This window comes from Bos taurus, chromosome 25 (genome assembly GCF_002263795.3).
Source record: "Bos taurus isolate L1 Dominette 01449 registration number 42190680 breed Hereford chromosome 25, ARS-UCD2.0, whole genome shotgun sequence".
Taxonomy (NCBI): Eukaryota; Metazoa; Chordata; class Mammalia; order Artiodactyla; family Bovidae; genus Bos; species Bos taurus.
This window is the reverse complement of record NC_037352.1, coordinates 20,163,843-20,176,785: the sequence shown is the minus strand read 5'-3', so window position 1 is coordinate 20,176,785 and position 12,943 is coordinate 20,163,843. Positions and strand designations below refer to the sequence as shown.

Sequence of the window (12,943 nt, the reverse complement as noted above, 5' to 3'; positions counted from 1 at the left end):
GTGGGAGACTGTTTTAATTGAGCCATCTCTAAGCTGAACTTGAATATTAACCTGTCCTCACCTGCCTTCTCCCCTCCCTCATGTGTTATCTCCTTGACCTCAGGATAGACTCTGAGGGGCAGTGAGTGGAGTCAGCGGGTTGCGGGGAGGATACTCACAGGTTCTTGAAGGCATCTTCACGCAGGTCGCGTGGGAGCATCTCTGTGATGTCCGGCTGGAGAAAGCGGCCTGAGGACCCCCTCAGCACCCTGCCCAGGATCTCCACACAGTCCAGGGGGTTCAGCACCTGGAAACACCTCTCCAGTGTGATGAGAAACAGGCTGCGGTTCACACCTGGGCTCTGCAAGGCTTGTTTCCGAACCTCTCCCAAGTCAATAATGATGTCGTCCAGCTCCTAAAGCAGTGACAGAAGTCAGCGTTGCCTCTCAATCTGGAAACACTGGGAGGGACCATGCTTAGCAGCAGAGGTGAAATTCAGGACCACTATTAAGCACTATGCTGCTATGTCAAATATGCTAGACTTTTCTGTCACCTGCAGAATACCTTGTCCTTCTCCAGATACATCATGACTGTCACACCTCAGGCCCTTGCTCTCGCTGGAATCCCCACCTCTTTGTCTCAGTGAATTCCAACTCATTCTTTCAGGTCAAGGTCAGTCATCACTGAATCAGTGAAGTATTCTCTGATGTCCTACTTTGGTCAAATCAAACCTCCCTCCACTCTGGGCTTCCAAGAGCATCCTGAACCACACTCCGTGATTAGAAATGCTTACAAACCTATCTTTCCTCCAAGCTAGTGGACCTCAACCCTGGCTGTACATAAGAACGACTAGGGAGATGATCCCCAGCATCACCATAAAGCCTGCTTTCACTGGGCTCTGGCGGAGCCCTGGCATCTGATTTCAGTGTATAGATGAGGCTGAGCCAGGAAAGTGCTGAGGCCCATGCCATGTGCCCAGTGGGATTCCTGGTACGCAGAAGATGTTGAGAAATAACCTGATAGGATGAATGAATGAATCCTTTGGACCGTAGACCCCAGGAACGCTGACAGAGTTTAAGCAAAATTTGACTGTTCACAACTCTGTCCTTCACCCAACATACCTTCCAAAAATAACCACAATTTACTGAGTATGGACTACATGCCAGGCACTGTGCCAAGCATGGAGCAGCCATGTATAGTCTCCTGTTATTCTCACAACAGTCTTATAGATTGAGACTCACAGGTCTGAGGGTCAGATATTCCTAGGTTCAAAACCCAGGCCCTTGACTTATATGTGTGTGTCCCTGCGTAAGTCACTTATCCTTTTTAAGTCTCGGTGTCTTCCTCTCGAATGAAGATAAAAATCAGTGCCTATCTCCTAGATTTACAAAAACCAAATGAGATTTAATGAATGGAGAGTGCTTGGTACCTAGTGAACGCTCAGCAAACATTACATGCTATAATTAACTCACTATCACAGGTGACAAGAAGCGAGATTAGACAACCTGCCCAAAGGCGCACAAAGCTGGGATCTGAAACAAGGGTACTGAATCCAAGCCCACTCATCTAACCATGTTTACAAGTTTCCTAACTTCCGCCATTGCCAACTGGGGCCTAACAGTGCAATGGTGACGAGTGTAACTTGGGGGTTCTGAGGCAGGGGTCTGTGGAGAGTATTAGGGGTGGGGAGTGGAGGGAATCGCATCTTCCCTTTCACGGCTGTGGAACTGACCCCCACCGTCTCCTTCAAGGATGAACATAGGCAGCGACCCAGCAAGGTGGCTTTGAACCAGCAAGAAGCATTGATGTATCATCACTAAAAATCACAAACACTTTCATAACTCACTACCGTTGTTGCAAATGACTGGAAATCTCGCTTACACTCAACATTTCCTCAAAATTACAGAAGCTATTAGACCAACCACTAAACCTTACTATTGAAAGTATTCAAGAATTACTGACCCCCAACTTAGTCTTACGTATTTTGATAAATGTCTTTCAATAGAATCAACTTCCTTGATCATCCTTTGTATTTCATTGTATAGATGTTAACACCTTATTCTGAGAAGGAGCCTGCGGGCCTTGCCACGGGCTCACAGCTAAGAGTCAGGAACCCAGGTTCTTACCTCAGATTTGCCACTTTCAAGCTGTGTAACCTGAAGTTACTTACTCAACCTCTCCAAGCCTGTTTCCTCATCTGAATATTGAAATGGTAAGATTCTAGTTATCCTTATTTCAGAAGGTCCTGGCTTGTTAAACCTTTAGAAGAGTGTTGGCAAATATGGCCCACAGGCCCAATTCAGCCTACCGCCTGTTCCTGTAAATAAAGTTTTATAGGCACACGTCCAGATCCATTCATTTACCTGTCATCTACTTTGACACTACAACCACAGAGTTTAGTAGTTGTGACAGAGACTGTAAGGCCTACAAAGCCTGAAATATTTCTTATCAGGCCCTCTACAGAAACAGCTCACTGATCATTCCCTCAGGATAATACCTGACACATGGTAAATCCTCAATAAACATTAATCCAGACCATTTTCATAGGCCACCATCCTCATTTTTGCTGTATCTTTCATCACCTTTACAATTATTTAGTTTATTTTTTACTTTAAACTGACTTCTTAAAACTTAAATTCATTTCAAAAGGAAAAATTACATCTCCATCAAACTCACAGTTTTGATGTGTGTTTTAATAACAGATATTGAAATTAATTTATGATTAGTAAAATGTTTAAATGCTTCAATTCCCTTAGGAAAATGCTGCTCCACTTTCAACTGTCTCTGAAAAACTCTAAACCTCACCTTTCTGATTCCCAGTGACTCTCTGTGTCTCAGAGGCCTTGCTTTGCTCTTACATAGCCAACCTTATTTTGTGAAAATTACCTGTTTCTGTTTTTGTCTCCTCTGGACCATAAGCTCCTTGAGGGCAGAGACAGTCTTTCATCTCAGAACCCAGTGTCTCCTGGTACATAGTAATCATTCATGGGTATTTATGAAGCCAAATTATTGGGACTCCTCAGTACCCCTCATTTCTTCGTGTGTGTGTGTGTTGTGTAGCCTTTTGTTAATAACTAAAATAGAAGGTACCTGTTGTACAACATGGGTAGTAATTGAATATAACTGGAGATTTTTATATTCTAATACTGCTGCTAAGTCGCTTCAGTCGTGTCCAACTCTGTGTGACCCCATGACGACAGCCCATCAGGCTCCGCCGTCCCTGGGATTCTCCAGGCAAGAACACTGGAGTGGGTTGCCATTTCCTTCTCCAATGCATGAAAGTGAAAAGTGAAAGTGAAGTCGCTCAGTCGTGTCCGACTCCTAGCGACCCCATGGACTGGAGCCCACCAGGCTCCTCCGTCCATGGGATCTTCCAGGCAAGAGTACTGGAGTGGGGTGCCATTGCCTTCTCCGATATTCTAATACAGATCATTTATAAATGCAATATCTATATTAAAAAGCTTCCTCCTTTTTGTGTATAATTTGCAAATTTATTCTGAAAGCAGAGCATATGTGCACAAGTCTGCAAAGAGTGCAAATTTAGGATATGGTAAATGCTTCACAAGTTACTTTCAAAAAGCTGACTGCCACAACTGTGCCTTTACAATACTTTTTTTTTTATCAAAATATTTTTATACCAGTTTCCTCAGACTGCTTTTAACTACAAAGCATTTTTTTACAGAGCTGAAATTGAGGAAGGACTATACCTACTAGAAAAGAAGAAAGTTCTGTTCATTTGAGGTTTCAGAATCCCCCCAAACCAGGACCAGTATCTTGGTAAGGCTTAGGCCAGGATCCTGGACAGAGTGTGACTGTGTGCAGGTGGCATTCCTGAGGGTTCAGAGCTGCAGTGAGCTGGGAGAGCTCCAGCTGCACAGCCCACTGAGCTGTCTTGCCAGTTTCTACACTGGCTGGTCTGGGCACCCCTCATTTCTTAGTACTTATAAAGTGTCAGTTTCTCAGTCATGTCCAACTCTTTATGACCCCATGGACTGTAGCCCACCAGGCTCCTCTGTTCACAGGCTTCTCCAGACAAGAATACTGGATTGCCTTTCCCTTCTCCAAGGGATCTGCCCAACCCCGGGATCGAACCCAAGTCTCCTGTATAGCAGGTGGATTCTTTACCATCTGAGTTACCATAAGAATATGAATTATAAGGCACTTCATTTGAACTCTGGAGGAAGTAAGACAGAAAATCTAGGTCCCAAGGAGTTTTCAGGGTGGAAATGAAGAAAGGCCAGAATGAGGCTCAATTACATTCAACTTGACAAGCACCAAGTTGAATGCCCTGGACTTGCCCCACTCCCAGGATGCCAAGAAAGCCTCACCAGACGGTCCTTCTTGTCTTCTAAGAGGTATTTCATGGCGGTGTGGAACTGTTGAGCATCTGTCCCCCTCAGGTCCTCCAGCAGCTTCTGGGGCTGGTACAAACGCTGCTCCAGGAGGTTTTCCATGGCTGCCTGGACATGGAATGCTGGGCGAGTCAGTGAGGACAGGACAGGAGCACACCACCAGCACCCAGCCAAGCCACCTAATTCCCTGCAGGGACTGCAAGCTGGCAGCCTGCACACGTTTGGCTGAGTTGGCTCCAAAATTTTTAATGAGCTGCCAACATTTAAAATTCAGGAAATTCCTCACAAAAATCCACAAAGATGTGGCAATGCTGGATACATATCCCCTTCTGTGTAATAATCAACAGGCCAAGGGGCAGTCGCTCACTGTAATTACTCTTCCTGATCACCACCCTCCAGGTAGCCGATTATCCCATAGCTGCCTGGTCCCTGCAGGCAATTGAGGTTTCAAGTCCAGAGCAGCTGACCTCTACCCAGATATTTTACTATGCCCAGATGGTCACTGCTCAAACCCCCTGCCATGCTTCAAACCCTCTGCCATGCTCCAAACCCTCTGCACAGGAGCAACATTCAGGCAGCATGAACTGGCTATGCCTCCCCTCCAGGGTAAGGAGCAGAGGCCAGCAGTTTCTCCTAGAGGAGATTTCCTCTGCTATCTGGGGAGCTATTTTCTAAATCTTCCTTAAATAAAAATGCTCTGGAAAGGCAGCAAAGCATCATGGACAAAAGGTAAGCTCTAGAACCAGACAGTTCAGGACATGGAACAACAGACTGGTTCCAAATAGGAAAAGGAGTATGTCAAGACTGTATATTGTCACCCTGCTTATTTAACTTATATGCAGAGTACATCATGAGAAACGCTGGGCCGGATGAAGCACAAGCTGGAATCAAGATTGCCGGGAGAAATATCAGTAACCTCAGATATGCAGATGACACCACCCTTATGGCAGAACCAGACAACCCACGTGCAAATCCCCACCCTGACACTTACCAGTTGTGCAGCCTCATGCAAGTTCCTTAACTAGGATTGCTAGATAAAATACAGGATGCCTGGCTACATTTGAATTAAAGATAAACAACGAATAATTTTTAGCATAAGTATATCCCAAATATCGCATGGGACGTACTTATACTAAAAATGTATTTGTTATTAATCTGCAAATCAAATTTAACTGAGATTCCTGGGTTTTGACAAATGGGCAACAGTATCTCCAGGTCTCAGTTTTCTCAGCTGAAAAGTAGGGACAAGAGTCAAACTTAAATATGTAAGTGAGGATTAATCCTATATCACAAGGAGTAAATGAGTATGTAAAGTGTTCTCAGTCAGCGCCAGCCATTATCCTCTGTCTTGAATGAGTTGAAGAACTGTTTACTCAATGTCTCTCCCTCTAGAATGAAAAGCCCACATGGGTGGTAAGGTGACTGCCTGTTCTGAGTCTCCAGTGTCTACAACTGTGCCTGGCAGAGACTAGAGGCTGAATGAGTAGGTACTGAACGAATAAATGAATATACAAACAGGAAGAGAGGGAGTATAGCTCAAATCAGGTTAAAATATACACATTTCATGAGGAGCCCTACTGCTAGAGAGAAAAGGGCAAGCACCACTTCTTTATAGATTACACAGACTGATGAACAAGACGAAAAAAGCAGATGCCGTGAGGCCACCAGCCACCTCCATCTAGTGGCTGTAAGTGGTTAACAACCAGCAATCTCAGCGTAGCTCTCACATGAATGTTCATCTTCACCATAAAGTCAGTAAAAGTTGAAACAACAAAGAGGTATGTCGGAACTTCATTCATAAGTGATGTGGCCTCTTTGCCGAATCAGGTTACAGTCTTTGAATTTGGAAAGAATGTTCTTTCGGTTTTCTGTGCTCTTCAAAGAGTATTGGTAAAGGCACAACATTGCACCCCGTCTACTAATTACGCTAATGAGGTACAGGCTGGCCAGCTCACTGCAGTTCCTACCATGCCCTGCTGCTGCTGCTGCTGCTAAGTCGCTTCAGTCGTGTCTGACTCTGTGCAACCCCATGGACTGCAGCCCACCAGGCTCCCCTGTCCCTGGGATTCTCCAGGCAAGAACACTGGAGTGGGTTGCCATTTCCTTCTCCAATGCATGAAAGTGAAAAGTCAAAGTGAAGTTGCTCAGTCGTGTCCAACTTAGTGACCCCATGGACTGCAGCCTACCAGGCTCCTCCATCCATGGGGTTTTCCAGGCAAGAGTACCAGAGTGGGGTGCCATTGCCTTCTCCACCATGCCCTATTGTTTTCTAATGTAAATATCCATCACCATCTATTTACACACTTGCGCTACTGTTTTTCTTATGGTCGAATTTAAAGGGAAGAAAAATATTTCCTGGACCTGCGGTTGAGAGACTGATAATTATACCCAAAGATCCACTCTCTTGTAATTCCTTTTAGCAACAGAAGCCCACAAGTTTTATCCGGGTACATGGCCTCTCATCTTACTCCTCTGCAGTAAGATGTGACTGTGGACTGTGAGCCAATGAAATGTGAGCAGGAGGAAGTATGCAACCTGCAGGTCACATCCTTAAAGAGAGGCTGTTGACCCTTCACTTCCTCTTTCCCACGGCGCCCTCTCTGGGTTGGAGAATGGATATGTTATTTCAACCACACAAGCATCAACTCCCTAGATGATGATAAAGCAGCAAGACAGAAGGAACCTGGGTCCCCCGGTGGCCTTTTGCGGTAGAGTTGCCTCTCCTCGCTGGACTTCCCACCTGGCCCTGGACTATCACATATAATAGAAATAAGCTAAATTGTTTCCGTTCAGTTCAGTTCAGTCACTCAGTCGTGTCTGACTCTTTGCAATCCCATGAATTGCAGCACGCCAGGCTTCCCTGTCCATCAACAACTCCCGAAGTTCACCCAAACTCATGTCCATCGAGTCGGTGATGCCATCCAGCCATCTCATCCTCTGTCATCCCCTTTTCCTCCTGCCCCCAATCCCTCTCAGCATCAGGGTCTTTTCCAGTGAGTCAACTCTTTGCATGAGGTGGCCAAAGTATTGCAGTTTCAGCTTCAGCATGACTCCTTCCAATGAACACCCAGGACTGATCTCCTTTAGGATATCCTGGCAGTCCAAGGGACTCTCAAGAGCCTTCTCCAACACCACAGTTCAAAAGCATCAATTCTTCGGCGCTCAGCTTTCTTCACAGTCCAACTCTCACATCCATACATGACCACTGGAAAAACCATAGCCTTGACTAGACGGACCTTTGTTGGCAAAGTAATGTCTCTGCTTTTTAATATGCTGTCTAGGTTGGCCATAACTTTCCTTCCAAGGAGTAAGCATCTTTTACTTTCATGGCTGAACTGCTGTAATTTGAGGGGGCTTTGCTGAGAGACAGCAGCTAAGCCTATACCCTATACAGACACCATGTCTCCAACAAAAGTAGAAAAATGAAAGACAAGAGCTTATAGCACGTTTCAAAATAAAATGGACAGAACACGTTTCTTTGTGGAAGTGAAGACTAGCTCTCCACCAGTTCTCCAACTCATCTGGCTCCTGAGTTTGCAATCCCTGTGCACTGAGAGCGGAACACAGGGGTGGGTCTCAGATACATACCTTCAGGCTGGGGATGGTGAAGGCAACGTTCCGTGAGTTCAGATAGGCCAGGACTCTGTGGGACAGGTCTGACGTCCACACCTGGGAGCTTCAGTCAAAGACAGACAGAGAAGGTCATGATGACAGGTTCCGCTAAGATGGGTAGTCCCCCTGCTAGCTGAGAGCTCAGGGGACCGAAGTTCAGAGAGGACAGTGGGAGTGGGCTAGGATGCTAGGAACTCTGTGCTTGGAGGAAGGCGATGTGTTGCCCTGGCACAGTGTGGGGGAGTTTCCAGTATTAGGAACCCACCCAAACACCAGCCTCTCAAAGACAATAATCAGTTTCAGAGCTGTGTGCTATATTCTAAATCCTGTAACAATCCACTCAGATTAACAATCCAAACAGATGGACTTGGACAGGTGTCCCTCCTCCAGGGGATCTTCCCAACCCAGGGATCAAACCCAGGTCTCCCTCACTGCGGGTGGATTCTTTACCAGCTGAGCCACCAGGGAAGCCCCCTGACTATGTTAAATTTACAAAACAAACGCTGTGTATACTATGGGAGGCTGGAACAGCATAGTTAAGACTGTTGGCTCAAAACCTGGATTTGAATCCTGGCTCTACCACTCAACTGTGTGGACTCAGGCAATTTACTGAGTTTTCCTGTGCCCCAGTTTCCCTTTCTATGTAATATAGCTGTTGCTAACTCACTTCAGTCGTGTCCAACTCCGTGTGATCCCATAGACGGAAGCCAACCAGGCTACCCCATCCCTGGGATTCTCCAGGCAAGAGTATTGGAGTGGGTTGCCATTTCCTTCTCCAATGCATGAAAGTGAAAAGTGAAAGTGAAGTCACTCAGCCATGTCCGACTCTTAGTGACCTCATGGACTGCAGACTACCAGGCTCCGCTGCCCATGGGATTTTCCAGGCAAGAGTACTGGAGTGGGGTGCCATTGCCTTCTCCGATGTAATATAGCTAACTGTGAGGATTAAATTTGTCCACACATGTAAAGTGCTAAAACATTGCCAAACACACAGAAAATGCACACCTTCATTCGTAACAGTCAAAAATTGAAAACAACTCAGATGTCCAACAACAGGTGGTAATACCCATTCAATGGAATGCCACTCACTCAGAAAAGGGGAAAGAGTGGGACTTTTGCTTCCAGCTCTTATGGAGTAGCTGGCAGTGGATAAATTCTCCTGCCTTAAACAATTAGAAGGCCTTTTATAACCACATTCTTGTTATAGATAGATAGATAGGCGCTGCTAGATAGATGGATAGAGACAGATAAAAAATTTTAGCCTGCAAGAATATATTCAATACTGTCAACTGGAGTTACCTTAGGGAGAAGAGTGTTTATGGGGTCTTTCACTTTAATATGATTGAGTGCTCCTGTCATGGGGCCCCAAGTCTCCCATCTGTCCTTCATAGCACTTGTTATATTAGAAATGTCTGTTAATGTTTACCTTGCCACAACACTACGTAGTCCCTGCTCCACAGGGTGGCATCTAACAGTACATAAAGGGACAGTGAGGGACTTTCCTGGTGGTCCAGTGGTTAAGACTCCCATCGCAGGTGGCACCAGTTCGATTCGTGGTCAGGGACCTAAGATCCCACATGCCGCATGGTGTGGCCAAATAAAATAAAATGATAGAGCAGTCTAAAAAAATAAAGTGACAGTGAGCCCTGGGGCCAGGCTGCTGGATACATACCCCAGCTTCACCACTTCCCAGCTGAGTGACCTTAAATCACCTCCTTGGGCCTCAGTTTCATTATTCTATCCAATGAGATAACAAAAGGACCTACCTGGATGGGAGGAGGCTCAGGTTTGGGAAGATTATATGTGTATTCTATGCATAAAGCACTTAGAATAGTACCTGCTACATAGTAAGCACTCAGTAAGTGTTAGCTCTTGTGTTACAGCTGCTGCTGCTGCTGCAGCTAAGTCGCTTCAGTCGTGTCCGACTCTGTGCAACCCCATAGATGGCAGCCCACCAGGCTCCCCCATCCCTAGCAGAGGGGGCCAAAACTGTATGGAACAAATGTATCTATTCTAAAACACTTGTGCATTGGATAAATTTTGGATAAACTGGATAAACGAGTATATAGTACTTTTTACAGTTAAGGGACTTCCATTAAGAAAATCTATTCCATCCCTCCCCCTCCCCTTTAGGATGAGTTACCTTTGAAACTGTATGAGATCCAGCAATGCTACAATGGAAATAAAATGAAAAGACAACTTAAAAAGGAATCATTCCAGAGAGATCACAAGCACCTCCTGTTTGAAATTCTTAGACACAACAAGCAGGGAGAGGGGGAACGTTACCATTCAGGTAGCTTCCATCTATTATTTCTTCCTAAAAGGCAAAGAGATAACATCAAGTATAACATCCACGAGTTGGTGGTTTCAGCAGAGGGGATGTTGTTTAGAAGAAAATGGAATACTCACCGCCATCTTTTGCAACAGTGGGTGCAAATCTGCAACAAAACCATTGAATATAAAAACAGAATTGAATGGGATGACCTTCACAAATACAGATGTGTTAAGAAAAGAGCCCCCAAAAAAGGTTACTCATGAAGGAAATTTTTAGTGAATTTTTATTATACTTGTGCCAGTGTGAGGAAATCTTGGTTTAAGAAACCCTTTTAGAATAACCCTGAAAATTCTACACATACAGGCACATACAGGGCAACAGGCATGCACACATCCCAGAACACTCCATAGCACCACATACCTGAACTGACCTAACCCCACTCCATCCCCTGAGATGTGTGGAAACCGTGACAGATGACTCCTCCCTCGGGACTTACCCTGGGAGTCTGGAACGCTATAACTTGCCACTCCATGGCTCAGGAAAAGGAACAGCCAAAGAGAGCATCTCCAAGGTTCCTGAGACATTCTCCTGCAGTTAATTCAAGCAGACATAATTCAGGGTTGTATATTTTAGACATATTTAAGAATAATCAGAAGACATGGGAAAAACAGATAGACCCAGAATCCCTTAAAGATTTTTTTTAAATTCCATCCACCTTGCTCCATCTAAACTTATTTGCTGGTATAAAACACAATCATCTCTCTCCTCAGTTATAATGGCCTGTTTATATTCTTACAACCACCTCTCATACCCCTCAATTGAACAAAGAGGAGTGGGTAAAAGCTATCTGCTATAGCTGACAAGGGACTTACATCTAGAAAATAAAAAGAACTCATACAATTCAGTAAGTAGAAGATGAACAAGCCAAGAGGGAAAAAATATGAACCTGAACTTCATTTTTAAAAAATACAAATGGCCAATAAGCATGTAAAGGACTATCAGTGTCATTCAGTTCAGTTCAGTCGCTCAGTCGTGTCCAACTCTTTGCAACCCCATGGACTGCAGCACGCCAGGCAAATATTAGTTTTCAAGAACATGCTGTTGATAACTAATGAGATACTGTAAGTGAGCCAGACCCTGTGGAGTCTTCCCAGAACGGACTCCCCACTCCCACCGTGTCCTCTGCCTGCCTCTTGTGTAAAGAAAGACCCATCCCCAGGTTCCAAAGAGTAAATTCAGAGAAGTGAGAAAATGCAGAAAGGAAGGGAAACAGACAAGCAAGACAAAATAATAATACTTTAGCCATTAAGCCATTAAAAAGTGTCAAGGACCTTTAGTTTCCTTTTAGTTTCTCCTCAAAGACTGAAGATAATATTCTGAGCCACGTCATTTGAGCTGTTTTATAGATACTAAAGCCCCCAATAGGTGGAAGAAGTTAACTGTATTCTCCCCTGCGTGTGTGCACCTCAGTCACTTCAGTCGTGTCCGACTCTTTGTGACCCCATGGATTGTAGTCAGCCAGGCTCCTTTGTCCATGGGATTTCCCAGGCAAGAATATTGGAGCGGATTGCCATGCCTTCCTCCAGGGAATCTTCCCGACCCAGGGACTGAACCCAGGTCTCCTGCGTCTTCTGCATCACAGGCAGTTTGTTTACCGCTGAGCCCCCGGGGAAGCCAGTATGCTGCCCACAAGCACATAAACCCCAGACCAGTTGGAACCAGATGGTCACTCCTGATTACCTCACCAGTAACCAATCAGAAGAATGTCCATGAGCTGATCACCCCAAGTCCCTCCTCTGCCTTCACCCTGTCTTTAAAAATCTTCCCCTGAAAGACTTTGAGGAGTTGGGGGAGACTTTTAAGCACCAGTTGCCCTGGACTCTTTGGTTTGTGCCCTGCAATAAACACAACACTTTCCTTCACCATAACCTGGCGTCTGTAGATTGGCTGTACCCTGTGCAGGCTGCTGCTGCTGCTGCTAAGTCGCATCAGTCGTGGCCGACTCTGTGCGACCCCATAGACAGCAGCACACCAGGCTCCCCCGTCCCTGGGATTCTCGAGGCAAGAACACTGGAATGGGTTGCCATTTCCTTCTCCAATGCATGAAAGTGAAAACTGAAAGTGAAGTCGCTCAGTCGTGTCCAACTCTTTGCAACCCCATGGACTGCAGCCCACCAGGCTCCTCCATGGGATTTTCCAGGCAAGAGTACTGGAGTGGGGTGCCATCGCCTTCTCCGTACAGGGCTCCTACGTCCTTGCAAATTCTTAAGTGATAAGAGAACTAGGAGCTGTGCAGCCACTCTGGAGAACAGTGTGGAGGTTCCTTAAAAACAAATAGAGCTACCATAGATGACTAATAAGGACCTACTGTGTAGCACAGGGAACAGCAGTCCTACTCGTGGGCATATACCCACAGAAAACCATAACAGGAAAAGATAACATGCATCCCATTGTTCATTGGAGCACTATTTACATTCCATCCAGGACATGGAAGCAACCTAAGTCTCCATCAACAGATGAATGGATAAAGAAGATGCAGTACATACATATAATGGAAAATTACTCAGCCATAAACAAAAAGAATGAAATGCCATTTGCAACAACGCGGATTGACCTAGAGACTGTTATACTGAGTGAAGTAAGACAGACAAATATCACATGATATCATTTATATGTGGAATCTTTAAAAAGACTACAAAAGAACTTATCTAGAAAACAGAAGCAG

General features: G+C 45.2%; 1 protein-coding gene across 1 annotated transcript in view; it reads right to left on the bottom strand.

Moving 5' to 3' along the window:
- Nucleotides 1-12,736, bottom strand: part of OTOA (otoancorin) — a 71,452-nt gene extending 58,716 nt beyond the window's left edge. The window contains exons 1-7 of the mRNA XM_015460348.3: nucleotides 10,715-12,736; nucleotides 10,353-10,381; nucleotides 10,230-10,260; nucleotides 10,087-10,114; nucleotides 7,920-8,007; nucleotides 4,308-4,439; nucleotides 159-394 (exon numbers count right to left, since the gene is read on the bottom strand). Of these exons, the coding sequence (XP_015315834.3) occupies nucleotides 159-394; nucleotides 4,308-4,439; nucleotides 7,920-8,007; nucleotides 10,087-10,114; nucleotides 10,230-10,260; nucleotides 10,353-10,381; nucleotides 10,715-10,802 (632 nt within the window). The 5' untranslated portion in view covers nucleotides 10,803-12,736. The remainder of the gene's footprint in view (nucleotides 1-158; nucleotides 395-4,307; nucleotides 4,440-7,919; nucleotides 8,008-10,086; nucleotides 10,115-10,229; nucleotides 10,261-10,352; nucleotides 10,382-10,714) is intronic.
- Between the last annotated feature and the right edge of the window lie 207 nt (nucleotides 12,737-12,943).